Raw genomic sequence first — 15,673 nt, forward strand, 5'->3', positions numbered from 1 at the left:
GAATAGAGTTATTTTTAAATACTAGTATCTTTGTATCTAGCTGCAATATTTGGGACTAGTTAAAAATACCCTTTTGTTCAATAACTCAAAAGGAGATTTATCTTATTTACTCAAATTGTTTGAAACATATTATGCTTGGTGTAATATTATTGACAGAAAAATGTTATTAAAGTGGTATATTATGAGTATTCATGTTTTAAAGATCATGTATAAGATTTGGAGTAATCCAAATACTCTATTTATAAATATATAGTTTTTTTTCCTGATTTAAAATAATTAATATAAGACTATGGGTCCAAACTAAGTTAATTTTTTAAGAGATCACAATTTTGTTAACCTAATTAGTCAATTAGGCAGAATCTAAACTATTTTTTATTGACATTTTATAAGATTTTCACACTAATAGTTTTTCATTCACTTATTGGTAGAAAAAGATGTTTTAAGACAGTTTTTTTTTTTTTTTTTTACGTAGCACTTTATTTAACATGCAGAATCTTATATCTTACCTCATAAGATGATTTATATCTATAAGAACGTTTTATAAACTTCAAATATTAAGTCTACGATCTTGAGTATGATATCTATATTATAAATGTCCTTACACAAAGTGAAACTAACGAATTATACATGTGGGGGGATAATAGACAATGATGCATAAATATCATGTCACTCACCATGTGTGAACATATACATTGTGTTGAATAAGTTTAATTGGATTTGAAAATTCAGATTATTAAAATTCATAATATTGATTATGATTTTGGGAATGCAAAATTTAACTATTTATGTATGTTGACCCTTCATTTAGTGACAACACATGATTTGGATAGTTGACATACATAATAGTTTTGGTCTTGATTCAACATCATAAAACGTTTGATAAATTTTAATTTTGCAGTATTCAATTGCCAATTGGATTGCCTCTTTAGTATTAAACAATAAACTAATGTACAATCATCATTGTTTGCCCTAAAACGACATTGAACTACATTTTTTACATTATTAAACAATTGCTTTATTTTTAACGTAAGCTAACATTATTTTGAACTTATATTATTTTTATAGAAAAGTCAAAACAAACATTAAACTGGTCTAAATTGATACACAAGCTGGTACTGTTATAATATACTTTCTTTTAGTATCTTTTTGTTATTGTCAATGCAAGGTAACCAAACCAACAATTATACAGGTAATAATAAAAACCAATCATAAGTATCATATCCTCACTGTCTATACACTCTCAAGAACAAAAAAACACAGAATCCACCTTGCTCCAATAGCAAGTGGCCATTTCAATCACATTTCCAAAAACAAAATGATTATCATCTCAACCCACCAATTTCCTTTATTCCATATCTACATCATCATGTGGAGCACCATTTCACCAAAACAAAGCACCTTACCATAATCAAGCAAAGGAATCCATGGTGCCAAAAATGTAGCCAAATTTCACATTCCACACACTTGAGGTTGAGCCATGAGTAGTGTTGTATAGCTACACAAACAAGTCCATTCTTGTGTCCATGTCTTGCTACTACCCTTTCCTTTCAAAGGCATTCACTCAGCAATAGTTGCATTTATCTGTCCACATCTAATCTGTCAATCACATCCAATGCTCTCTTTTTGTCAATAACAAAATCAATAACGGGAATCTTAGACACAATTCTGTTGAAAGAAAATTCCTTGCTTCTACTTGTTGATGAATAACTGCTGCTCTTGGTGAGTCTTTCATTATCTGTCAATCCAATCTTCAAACTGTCAAAGTCCAAGCTTTTACTCATCCCTCTTTTACGAATTTTGTTACTAACATCTTGCAGCATTTGCTCCTCGTCACTTGTTAACAATGGTGGTATTGCTTTTAGAGATTGTTGATTTGTTGTTTGCTGGGTTGATCCGACATGGGACTTTATGGTGGACTTGGTTTCTCCGATGTCGATGCCGGATTTACTTTTGACGGCCAATCGATGAAGCCATAGGAGAAGTTCAAGCATATAATTTTCTACTTTGTCTTTATCAGCATGGTGAAGCGTTTCTATCCTCATCACATCAGCCTTCATGGTCTTCTTATTCATATCAGAGCTGCAAGAGTTTGAAAACAAAAAGGAGCATAAGAATAGAGAAGAAAGTAGTGTACACTGTAAAACATCTGACTTTAAGTTTCAGAATAGAAATAGAAGGTTGCTTACCCTGTGCTTGCCCACTCCCCTACCCAACCAAAACCATGATGTGCTCTGAGTCAATTTTAGAGTAACCAACCATAAGAAAAACAGTTAGTTCATTTAGAAAGAAAATGAATTGGTACTAAAAGAAAATTTCTTGTTTTGCTTACTTGGCTGTGTTTGTAGCAATTGGAACCAGCCAATGCAATGTTTTCTCCATCTCTTGTTTAATATCTGATATGGTGAGCTGCAGGAAACAGCACCACAGGGACATGGCAAATGCACAATTAGAGTTACTAAATCAATGTAGGAGATTTTGTACATCGGTTGAAAGTACAAGGCTGAAATAAGAAGAGAAATACTAATTTTTTGTTTGATCATTTTTCCTTGCCATTCAAATAAAAAATGAAGTTGCAATCTGTTGTTAAAAATCTAGGAAGGCCACAAGGGATGTCCAATGGATTAAGTATCGAATGTTAATCGAAGGTATTAGCTGAGGATTGATCATGGGAGATTGAGTGTGTTGAATGCTGATTGAAGGGCTATAAATCAACAATGTCAAACATACAATTGTGTATTTGATATTGTTTTGATCTCCAAACATTTCAGAGCATTGTGCTGTCTCTTAATTTTTGAACAGTGGTAATAGGAGAAAGTAGCAGCAGTAAGATTGTACCTCTTTTAAAACATGAAAGCTTGGCAATTTGGAACGCAAAGCTAATTTTATATTAGGAGGCAAGCTCTGATACAATGCATCCCTTGTATTTGCAGGCATAGAACTGGATCTGGCAACCTGACAGCACCAACAAGAGCTAAGTGGAAGGTTCTTCAGTGCATAAGCTTAATCACACACATGGCAGTAAACAGACAATTATTTAAACAACTATGAAATAGAATAATTACACATGATACAGACCACTAAACTGATTCCGCCACAAAAAGTTAATATACTAATTAGCAAATGGTTAAAAATAAGGGTACAGCCTAATAAATGCTCAAGAGTCTTGAATCAAATAACAGTCGCAGGGCGAGTAGCCAAGTTACGCATTAGTTTAGTTGAACTTTTAACCAAAGGATATAGATAAAACATACTGATTGACCTGGACCAAGCTATGAAATGAATACAATGAAGAAGAAAAACTTACAAGAGTATCAATTTGGAGCACTATATTAGCATAATGCAAAGCAAGGCCTGCAGGACCCAGTCTTTGGCGATTGCTGATGGTTTGAATTAATGGTTTGTGGTCATCTGCAGGTAACCATGGATAAATACCGTTACAATCACAAACAAAAACACAGCTTTCATCACACTTGATCTTAAGAGTAATTTGATGAGAATGAATCCAAATTACTTTCCTTCCCTGCATCCCCCCACCCACCCTTTTTTCCCAAACATCTCCCTTTCAAATTCTACAAATTTCTAAAAACTGAAAAATAAGGGTTAAAAGGTTGAGATTTATCAATGATATCAAATACGCTGTTAGGTTGATAAATAATGATTAAAGGAGGTGATATGAGAAGTAGATAACATAGCAAGTAAGATCCTAATGCCTTTAGTGGGTACATACCTGCAGTGCCAAAGACATTGTTTATCTCCAAATGCAAAAAATGAACTATCTCTACTAGCTTCTCCATAACCTGTAATCCATCAGATTATAAATTACACTCCACTTTTCTCAACTTCACATTCATGTTATGCTCAAAATGAACCCACCTCTATCAATAAATATATTAGAGTATCTATGCTAGTTATTGTATTATACATTGACCAAACGCGATGAAATGATAATACATGTCGATTGGAGGAAAATAAGAGATCATTCAAGTGCAGTAGTAATCTGAAGTTACCTCCTCCAAACTTCTGGACCAGAGTGACTTTTTTTTCAAATGCTTAACTTGCTTCTTTTGACTTCTAAGTTCTGCCCTCAAGATTGAAAGGCCATCACCTACATGATGATGAGACATAGTGAACATTTTATACAAAAGAAAAGAAATTGCCTATACAAATATTGCTCAATATAGCACAGTCAAACTTCTAGCCAGAGTGACTTTTCCTTTAAAATTGACACATAAAATAACCAATCCACTGTGCTTCCATGCACATGCTCAACAAGAATCACAGTTCAGGCACCAAAAAAGTTAAACGAAAATGAAAAGATGTGCTTTGGAACAGTCACCTGACTGAACAGACATACACTATTGTTTTTTAACAAGGGAGAGTTGCCATGGGATTACGCACCCAATGCAAATGAAGGCATTCAGAACATAAAAGCCAATTAAAACGGCATAAACAAATCAAACCTAGTTTTTATATTCATTTCAGAATCCAGCAAAACTAATTCTGCTCTCTATTTGTTTAGTTTGATAATAACCACAGTAATAAACATAGGACAAATAAAAGTCCTGGGTGTATTGTGTGGCCATACCTAAAAGTAAAGGATAATTTTCACTATAATTTATGTGAACCTTAAACCATGAACTGAGCTGAGTTTTCAATATAAGCACTAATGTGTTTGTGTGTGTGTGTGTTTATCTTTCACCACCATGTCAGAATCAGTTGTGCTCAGTGAGTCTCGTCTAAGTTTCACACACTCCAGCCCCTAAATGTTTATTTTAGAATACCAAAATTAATCTTCTTTTGCAAATTATAACCCTTAATAGAATTTTGAATGTGTAATGGAAAAAAAAAAACGTCCCACATTAACTTGAAATAGTGTGCCAAAATACAATATTTATAATAACTCCATGTCACAAACAAAAATTGCAGATTTTCATACATAATACTCTTCAATTACCATTTTGTGCTGCACCCAAATTATCATCCTCTTCACGTTTATGCTGATAATCTTGTGCAAATCTATCCAAAGCATGTAACTCATGGTATAATTCCTGAGGACATAAAAATTTATTTTCCCATTTCTTTCAGAGTTAAATCACACATAAACATAAAGAAGCAAAGACAAAGTTGAATGAACTAAAAAAATGCAGGTCAACAAGTCCACACCGTGTAGATATATTATAGAGCCATTGGTTGTACCCATGAAAACATTGGAGATAATTTTTCAAAAACACATTCAAACTGAGTCACCTTTCCTTTTTTCATGAATATGAGCAAGTCAATATTAGAAGATACCACACAATGAACAATCAATACAGCTATTCCACCTCAGATTATTTAATCAAGTCAACTATTTATAAATAAGAAAATATAATGATTTTGCAAGTTTTTATGAGGTCATATTCCTTCAACAATAATCAATTTATACATTTCCAATCATCATAGAAAGAAAGTATATCCAAGCATCACACTTGTTTCATTCCAAATCATTGTATTATGAAGTAGTATTCAATTACTCTTACTTCTATATATTAAATTGTCCAATTTATAGATTACAAGCTTTACTACAACAGGGTGGTGATAGGTAATAGAAATTACAACCGTTTAACACCCACAAATTACAAGTTGAACTAATACAGTAATTCAAATTAACTACTAACGGAAATCTTGATTTAGATAAGAGTCACAAAGCATGAATAAGAAAGCGAGGGATAGAAAGAATAAAAACCAAATGCAAAATTAAATTTTGTTAAAAAAGTCCAATTAAGGAACAATTAATTACTAAAGTATTTAAAATATTCAAAGAGTGGCTAAAATATAACCATTTAGTGATGGAACTAACCACTGAGTGATTTATTTTACAAAAAAAAAAATACATTCTCTTTTTCAGCTTTAAAAACAACTATCAGAAGCAACGGTACATATTTCTTCAGTAAAGAAATACACTCACAGCTGTAAACTGAACCAAAGTCATCAATTGTTGCATTAGTAATTCAGCCTCCTCTTTTGATTGTCTTGGAGAATTATGTTCTTTGCTAATTCTAAAATTTGCCAAAAGATGGGTCAGAATGAAAATACGAAAGGCTAAAACTTGTTATCCTGAAAGACTAACTATTTAGATGAATTGAGTGAGTACAATTTATATTACTTCTCAAAGTATCGGTCCAAGTTGTGCCACTGAGGATCCTTTGAACGATTTCCAAATCGAATTACCTCATCAGAAAAGATTTTCAACTCATCCCTGAAAGCATAAATCAAAATCACATACAGTTTGGGATTTATAAAGATGTGGTAAACTAACATAGTTGGAAGTTGGCCTGGTCAGGAAAGCCCCTTGTTAGGAATTTGACTAAATTCAATAGTTACCTCTTGTCTGCAGCAACAATCCTCAGAAGTTCATCCATATCCTTTGACACTAAATCTTGCACACCCCCTAAGGGAAGAACCTCTTCTTTTAAGTGCTTAATACTTTTTGCTGAAAGAGATTCCATAAGACTAAAACCCTTGACAATCGTGTTTGCAACTTCAAATGCTAAAATACCAATTTCATTTCCCTTCATCACAGCACCAGATACAAACCCTCCACCACTTAAATTTGTCATGCTGCTCCCAAGAGTGTCCAAAACATCAATACCAGCTCTGCCCAGGCGTAAACTCACTTCTGAGACCTGAAATACAAATATCTCAGTAAATTGCTTCAATTTTACCCTCATGTTTAGTCTACTGAAAGTATAGGAACACTATAACGAAGAGTAAGCATGTTTGGCAGGGATACATTAAAAAATAAGGGAAAAAAGATGAAGAATGTTATGTGACAATAGAAGGAAGTACTTCAATTTCAACCAATAACAGACTACTAGTCCACAATTCAATAAATTTGGGACATTAGTCACTCAAACTTTTAGTTTTCTCTTATTATTTCTACCAGACTTCTGTAAGTTTTGTATTCCATAATCTTCAATTATTCCTTACTCCAAAATTTGAAAAAACAACCCCCACCTCACCCACCAAAATAAAAAACAGAAATTTATAAAGAAGAATCTCAAAAAGATTTAAGATTGCCAAGTTCCTAATATTTGTAATTCAACAAAGACAAAACCGTAAGGTAAAGAAAAAAATTGTACTAATGCTAGGCCAGAAAACCTTACCTAAGACCGGGTAAAGGTAAACTGGGTAGATTAACCTGTCCAGAAACTCTATATTCCAAACAAATGAGTTCAGGAATTACAACTTAAATAGACATATGTTAGAGATTCCACAATGTCTAGATATATGACTAAAATAGACTATACAAATGGGAACAATCCTCACCTTACAAGATGGTTTTGTAGGATTGATTTAGACATAAATTCACTTTCTAATATAGTATAGAAGTTTATACCATCGAGGTATGTTATTCTTGGTGATAGTACTACATTTCTCCCCTCATGTTGAAGAAGACTCATTCTTGACTTGAAATGCAAGAAGTGGTAGTGAAAAAACCAACAATGAAATTGCGAATTTGTGGTTTCTGCTAACATTATCTCTTAAACAGCAATAACACTACCAACAATGATTTTCTAATGGCATTATCTTAAACTGAAACAACACTGCCTAGACCAACTTAGGTAGTGTGTTTCTAAGCTTGAATACTAGTCTCCGACGTGCTTTTGGGAAGGAAGCCAGTGACTGTGCAATTTGAAAGAAGTTTGGCGCTAATGCTAAACTGAAGAATAGCAAGAATAGTTAAACGAGGAAAAGTCTCCAAAGAAACTCAAATACTTAATATCCATACTCAACAAGGGTGAAATCCAAAAAGCCCAAAGCTCAACCAACCCCGATACTGACAAGGACAAGCAACCTAACCTAACCTCAAGGCTCAAGTATACATAAACTATGATATTTCAAATTCTTCATCACACGACAACATAGCGTCTCCAATCCAAAAGGTCCAACCAATCCTTGCATAAATCCCATTCCCTAAAAGCTATCCTTCCAATCCAAATCAAACGTGTAACATAAACTAACAAAATTTGCATTGCCAATAACACCATATTTGTCAATCACTTACACCTGAGAACAAAATAAACAAACAAATAAAATCTAAAGTAGTAGCTTGAGGACAACTCTACTTTCACTCTGGATCTATCTAAACCAATCCATTACCGACTGCAACATGGTTCACAAGTATACCAGGTTTGCGGTAGACTCGGATTACTGATTGATCAGTTCACAGGTCGAGCAAGAAACAGAATGTTGCATAACAAAAGAACACTGGCGAAGCAGAAGAAAGAGGAAGAGAAACAAAAAATAACCAACCTTTGCCACAGCTTGCCTTGATCTTACTGACCTAGACTTATGGGGAAAAGGATCATTAAACCGTGGGATTCCATCATAGAAATCTTCAGAAGCGGACACTGCAGGTGCAGCAGCTGCACCTTCTTGCTTTTTCTTGTCCACCCCATGATCCCCTGCACTTGTCAAATCACTGGGCACCATGATGGTGGACTTGTGGTTCTTGCCATCAGATTTATGGTTATCAGAATGTGCATCCGCTTTGGCAAACACCTTGTCACCTTTGGCAGACTTTGAACAAAGCCCCCCCATATCAAAATTCCAATCTTTTGCACAGAAAGAATAACAGAAGAAACTTTTCTGGCAGCTCAGTTCATCTAAACCAGCAGAAACTGATATAATAACCCACCCTTTTGTTTGTAGTCCTTAATAAATAATAATAATAATAACAACAAATAATTGTAAGAAGAGAAAGAATTGGTGGTCTTTTGAGTGAGGGAAGAGCATGCAAGTTGAGAAAGAAATTACAAGAGTTTTAAACAGAGAAGAGAGGGAGAAGAGGGATGGGGGGTGAATGGGACTGAGAAAAAGATTGAAAATTTGGGAACAAAAAGTCCAGCCTCAACTTCTCTTTGGTGGCCAAGAACAATAATATATAATAATAGTAGTAAATGATAATAATTTTTACTATAATAAAAAAAAAGATTAATGATAGAATAGAAAAGAGGAAAAACATAATAAAGAAGTAATTTTGATGAGAAAAGAAGAGGAATTGTGTTATGTTAATCAAAGGGACATAATGAGGCGGCGCTTCTAGTAGGTTACGGAGTGAACACTACGCCGTATGTTAGATTACTGCCTTCGACTTGGACTGTCAACTTGGGAACTGGTCTTGTTCAACCTTGTCGCTTCCACATTTCTTTTTTTTAAAGAAAAAAACCTAAATTTGCATTTAGACCATGATACTTTTAATGTTAAGTAACGTTAATTCTAACTACTTAATTTAATTCTTCAAATTCCCTTCCTTCTTCATTTTTAAGTTTCAAATTCGCATACCGTGTCAAATTAACTAGTTTTCGGTTTGGTAGTGTGAACGTTTCAATTTGTTTGTTATATGGTGAAAATTTTCTTACTCATAATCACTCATTTTTGTGTGACTTCTCGGACAACTAAAAAAAATACTCTTCTAATTATAATTTTAGAAAACGTTAATCAAATATATCCATTTTTTGGTTTTTCAGAGATAATTAAGTATTCTTTTGAAAAAAAAATGGTATATATTTACTTTTTCCATAATATTATTTTCGGTTGACGCTTAAATTCATCTCTATACATGATTAATGAAATTTCATTACCGTGTTGAAAATTAAGCACCTACTTGGTTTTACGTACAAACAATATTTGCTTTATGATATGAATAATGGAGACTAATGCTATAATTTTCTACGAGTCTTTACATTAGTTAATAAAAGATATTAAATAAGAATTAAGTATATTTAATATTTTAGAAATATAAAATATATTTAATGTTTTGTTTAGGCATTGAGTCCGTGAAAGAATTAATCACTTCAACATTTATAAACACTCTTTTTTTTTAATAAAGAAGTGCCTCCGATCATTTATTTCCATAAAGTATTGAATCAATTAGATATCATTACCTAAAGCTTAAACAATTAAAACTTGTAAAACTGTGAGGGAATTTTTAAGAATAATAATTTACAAAATTAAGTCTTCTGGTCAGGTTTGTATTTAATAAATCTATTTTTCATTTAGATGAGATGAGATATGCAACACATTTTACACCAAATCATATAAATGGAGTATTGGACTAAAAATCGAGATTTAATATATCTAATAAATAACGAATATATTATTTTAACATCATCTTGAATATTAAACTTTTAAACTAATCTAACTTTATAAAATATATAATATAAATTTATTTTATCTCTAATCAATATAAAAATTTTAATATAAAAAGAATTTTAATCAACGGTCATTAAAATACAAATATAAAAGTAAGTATAAAAACTAATAATATTAATTTCATACAGATTTAGTTAATATTTTGATTTTTATATTTAAGACAAATACTCAATTATTTTTCATTATTTTCTTTTATCTAATTGAGTCTCGATGCATGTGTAAGACATGGATATAAGCTTTTATTACACGAAAAAGAAAAACCCTAAAAAAAGAGAATTGTGATCTTACGGGTCAAAGAAGCAGAGCATAAACTAAAAAATGAGTGAAATCAAAAGGTTTTGGCTTTGTGGATCTGACAAATGTGTAGTTATAAAAAGAAAGCCTCCATTGCACGTTCCCCTCATCCCTCATCCTCATCTTGTGGGAACAATTGACTTATTCCCCTCTCTAACCAACTTTTTCTTTCAATGTTTTCGACTTTCTCTTCTTTTTTTCACACTTCAAAACTCATAAGCTTCAAAAAGATAAAGTATACTAAAAAGATATAAATATTTTTTATATTGATTATTCTCGCAATACCAAATGTCTAGAGCCAACAAATGGAATTAAAGTTATTTCATATTTAATATTACTATATAATTTAAAAAATGTGTGATACTTGAAAATGAAGAAGGCGAGTCAACCGATGAGTGCTGAAAGAACTTGGCAGACAAAAACAAACGTGTTTCTTTTTTATGACAGGAATCATTAGTTTTAACAAAACTTAACAACAGTGGTATAAGCACGCATCTAGATTAGCACACACGTGCATAAAATACAATGTAATTGATAATGTCGGAGGTAACACGTTGAATATGAATAGAAAAATGAATAATGTAATATAAAGAGAAAAATACACGAAAAAATGGTGTTTTTTGTGTCTGAATTTGAAGAATGAAGCGTGAGAAGAAGGCCGTGCACCGTCCATATAGAGAGAGCAGGATTTGACCCCAACAAAATAAGGTTATTAGTCAGAAATAAAATCAAACTCTGAGTCCCAGCTTTTGATGCACTATTTGAGGCGCAAATGTTCGTTGCAAAAAAACAACTACATAACTCCAAATCTTGCCAAAATTTCTCATCATGAGATCTTGATTCACACACACATATATGGGAATTATTATTCAAAAGAAATGATTGACAAATGCAAAAAGCAACAAAAAATGTGTATAGAGAGAATAGGATCGAGGATGAGGATGATTGAGAGAGTTTGATTATATTCATCTCGTGTTTCCAGTAAAATGTCATCTTCCTCAATTTTTTTTTTATCGATAAAAAAGTAATATATTAATTGATAAGTACATTTTGTGTTATTTTGAGAGGGAGAAAATAGGAGAAATAACAGCATTCCTGTTACAAAATTATCTGGTCTTCCCATCTCGCATTCAATGTACTGATTTAAAGGTAAATGATGGTAAACGATTATTTTGTCTCTCAATTTGTTGAATTGGTTCGATTTGGTCTTCAAATTTTTGGAAGATTCAATTTAGTTTCCGAATTTTTGGAAGGTTCAATTTGTTATCATTATTTTGTAAAATGGTTTAGTTTAGTATCTCTCGTTATATTTTAGTTACTGTCGTTTGTATACTGATGAAATGTTATTGTGTAATAGAATCGTAGGACCAAATTGAATTTTCCAAAACATTAAAAAACCAAATTGAACAAACTAAAAAGATCGGAAGACCAAATCAATAATTATACCAAAATTATTATACCCTTCATAACTATGATAATAACGTAATAATATTACTTTTAAAATTACACTTACAACAAATTAATATTCCGAATTTCTAAATTATTTACCAAAACAATTATTGTATTTTTATTTTGTATTAATTTTTTCTCCAATTTATTCATTTAAATATTTTTTATAAAATATATAATTCATCTAAATATAATTTTAGATTACATCAATAACAATTTGATAATTTTATTTTTTTGTTTATTAAATTTAATTTTTAATTTATTATATCAATCAAATCACTTACAAATTTTCACAAACTTTATTTTTAAATTTATTCATTAACACTCCAAATCCCTTAGAAATAACAATACTAATTTCACCATTAATTTATCATCTTTCTCTTTTTCAAATTAATATATTCTTTTTCATCTCAATCTCAGTGCGTTTTTCCTTTGTGAATTTTTTTCATAAGATATATTACATCTTAAAAAATGTAAGCCTCAATTTTATCAAATTAAATGATTTTTAAAACGCAAATTTGATATTCATTTTTCTAATATTTTATTCTTTTGTGTACTTTTTTGTCACGTGAAAACAACTGACAAACAACTTTTTTTTGTCATGGAAAATGTCTGCTAATCAACCTTAATTGTTTAGTTGTGGAAACCTTATTTAAAGTAACCTACAAAATCTATATTCTATTTATTCTTTGGTTTTTAATTTCGGTTTATTGAAAAATCTTCTTTCACTGCATAATTTTACATGCATAATTTTACATTATCTATATTTCAATGTTAAGTTACTTTATATCCACCAACTTTATTCAAATCTCTGATGTATTTTTCCATTGTAACATTTTTGCAACAATTAATAAATGTTATAGTCATTAGGAAACTTCAATTATTTGTATTTGTTATTTAACGTCATATTTTAATTGTTATTATTATTCGTGTAAAAAATATACTTCATTAATAATTAAGACAATGTGAAAGTGAGTATGGATATATCTAATGAAGATGAAGATGAAACATAATTTCATATCAGACAAAAAATGTGAATTTCTATTTAAGATATATATATATATATATATATATATATATATATATATATATATATTAATATATTTAGCAAAAATAAATTTATTAAAACTACACGTGCAATTTATTAGAAGCAATACTATTACTAAGGGGAGATCAAAGTTTGTGTAGAAACTTATTTTTAATCCAAAAGATAGTTGTGAATGACACGCTATGTATTTACTTTTGCTTCACGTTAATACGAGGTACAAGAGTTAAAATATAGGAACAAAATTTTCAACAAACCATTAATATAAATAAATGATGAAAATTATACATATGTGGAATAAGAAAACAAAAGCTACACTCTTACACTTTGACATTTTGTATCTAAGATGACCAAAGAAAGAGAGAACCGAGCATATAAAATAATCTTGTTCAATCTCACAACCTACATTAACTTGCTTTCTCATGAAAATAGCCCGCAATTAAAGCCATTGATATGTTTTTTATTCTGTAAACATTAGTTAAATATTAATTACCAATCTATCACTTATTTATTAACTTTGAGTATAAGACAAAATTATATATATTTTTAGTTTATAGGATTCTTAAGTACACATCCATTGTTAGTTACAGTTAAATATCTTTTGCGTTAAATATCTGTTTATTCTATTGTTCAGTACATACAAAAAATTAACAGGTCATTAGATTAAAAGAATATATATATATATATATATATATATATATATATATATTTAAAAAAAATTGAGAATCAAACTGTATTAAAATTTAGAAAATAAACAAATATAATTTTTGTCTTAAAATTTAAAAGTAAAAACATATTTAAATTTTTTATTTTTAAACCATTTAATTAAGAATTAAACATCACATAACTTATGTTAACTAAATTACCAATAATGTTTCCTATTTTATATACTTTGTCAATTACATAAAGTAAATTTGTAAAATATATAAATTCATCTTCTAATATTATTATACATAATTTTTCTGGAAGCAATGATTACCAAAGTAATATACATATATACGTATATAATCGTGTAACTTCTGTAAGCAATGATTAATCTCGTTACAAACCGGATCTCTACCATTGCATTCAAGTTTGTCCAAATAGAGGAGAAAAAGTGTGATCTAACATCCTGTGCTTTGTATTTTTTGCAATAGCAATAAGAAAAAAAAATATTAATTTTAATTGTTAAAAAAATTATTTACTTTAATGGAAAAATATTTAAGTAATTTTATGAATAATAAATACCCACAAATGAAAGATCCATACATGCAAATGCGAGTCAATGATTTGATGAATATAATTTGACTTTATGTGTGTTATTTTATGCACAAAAAATCTTTCTATTTTGAAAAAAAAAAAATTTATTTTAGGTGTAGACAAAAAAAAAAATTGTCATGGATGTTTTCCACCTTATTTAGTTAAATTTTCATTTCTTATTTCCTTTATTACATCTTAATTTTTTTTATTAATTTTAGATATTTATGTAATTTTGTAGTAATATTTTTTTTTCTTCTTTTAACTCCACTTATTTATACCGAACAACTTAAAAAATCATCTAAGTTTCTATTTGTTTTCTTTTATTTCCTGTGCTTTCAAATTCTTTTCCGTTTTGAAAACCATGCATAACATAAACTAAAAAAAAATAACTTTCAGTGGCTATTTAATGATCCATATAGTTGCATAGCTATTTTCATATACATGTTGAAGTCAAATCATAATTCATCAATCAAGTAGGCTAAGTCAGTTATCGGAAATGTGTATAACTCATTTGAAAAAAAATAAAAAATTTTGCACTTATCAAATTAAAAGCTTATTTTTTCTTGTGATATTATCATGAAATTAAAAATAAAAGTCAAATCAAAACTTTGAATTTATTATATTACTAACTACTAACAACTCTCGACGTGAAATACAGCTGTGCTTTTTCAACGTGCTAGAAATAAATTATTTTTTAAGATATTTTGATATTCAATTCTTTTTATATGCATTTGATACTATTTTACACCTTCACTTTCATTTTCTTTTATAATTACAAAAAATTATTTATTTTATGACTATTTTACTTCTAAATCGGTATCAAATGATTCTCAAATGGTATGAAATGATTTTTTTTTCTATTTTTTAATACAAATATTTTCTTTTATGTTCACTTTCATTTCTTCTACTAATATATTTTAAAGTCAAGTAAAATAAAAGTTTACCTGAGTTTTTATTCTTAATTACCAAACTGTCTTTCTATTATTTTAATTTGTTTTATGCCGTTAAAAATGTATACACAAAAATATTATTATTTTATTCAAATTTAAATAAAAGTTTTATATTTAATTATTACACTGTACTAGTATAATTAAACAAGTAAATCAATTCAATTTGTTTTATCTCAAATAGAACTAATGCTATCGTTAGTTAAATAAAGACATATTAATACATCTATAACTTTATACATTAATACCGTGTTATTTTTTTTTATCTGTTTTATCAATATCATATGTAGGGTAGGGGTGTAAAAATATTAGTAACAAATTTAACTAAAGAAAATATAATCTGTATTTCAAACGGTTTATGACTTTTGGACATTTTTCTCGTTTTACTCACCGTTACTTTAATAGTGTCACGGGTATTTTTGTCAATTTAAAAAACACAAATAAAAAATAGATTAAAATAAAAAGCTATGCTAAAATATGTAATTTAAAATTAAAATATATT

The 15,673-nt window shown here is 29.6% G+C and overlaps 1 protein-coding gene across 1 annotated transcript; it reads right to left on the reverse strand.

Moving 5' to 3' along the window:
- Positions 1-1,113: 1,113 nt before the first annotated feature.
- Positions 1,114-9,023, reverse strand: LOC114178327 (protein PSK SIMULATOR 1-like). The gene is made up of 12 exons (XM_028064166.2): positions 8,296-9,023; positions 6,364-6,665; positions 6,146-6,238; positions 5,948-6,038; positions 4,955-5,048; positions 4,008-4,105; positions 3,728-3,797; positions 3,305-3,408; positions 2,836-2,952; positions 2,330-2,406; positions 2,187-2,231; positions 1,114-2,079 (listed from the first exon to the last, which is right to left on the reverse strand). The coding sequence occupies exons 1-12, from the start codon at positions 8,581-8,583 to the stop codon at positions 1,578-1,580; spliced, it is 1,881 nt and encodes a 626-aa protein (XP_027919967.1). The 5' UTR covers positions 8,584-9,023; the 3' UTR covers positions 1,114-1,577.
- Positions 9,024-15,673: the final 6,650 nt, after the last annotated feature.

Source organism: Vigna unguiculata, chromosome 3, assembly GCF_037176805.1.
Source record: "Vigna unguiculata cultivar grain cowpea cultivar isolate G323 ecotype 2 chromosome 3, ASM3717680v1, whole genome shotgun sequence".
NCBI lineage: Eukaryota > Viridiplantae > Streptophyta > Magnoliopsida > Fabales > Fabaceae > Vigna > Vigna unguiculata.

Coding starts and splice junctions, on each gene's coding strand:
- LOC114178327 (XM_028064166.2), bottom strand. CDS start 8,583: ATGGGGGGGCTTTGTTCAAAGTCTGCCAAAGGTGACAAGGTGTTTGCC. Junction 6,666..8,295: donor CAAGGCAAGCTGTGGCAAAG/GTTGGTTATTTT, acceptor TTTGTATTTCAG/GTCTCAGAAGTGAGTTTACG. Junction 4,106..4,954: donor TTTGGGTGCAGCACAAAATG/GTAATTGAAGAG, acceptor ATCATCATGTAG/GTGATGGCCTTTCAATCTTG.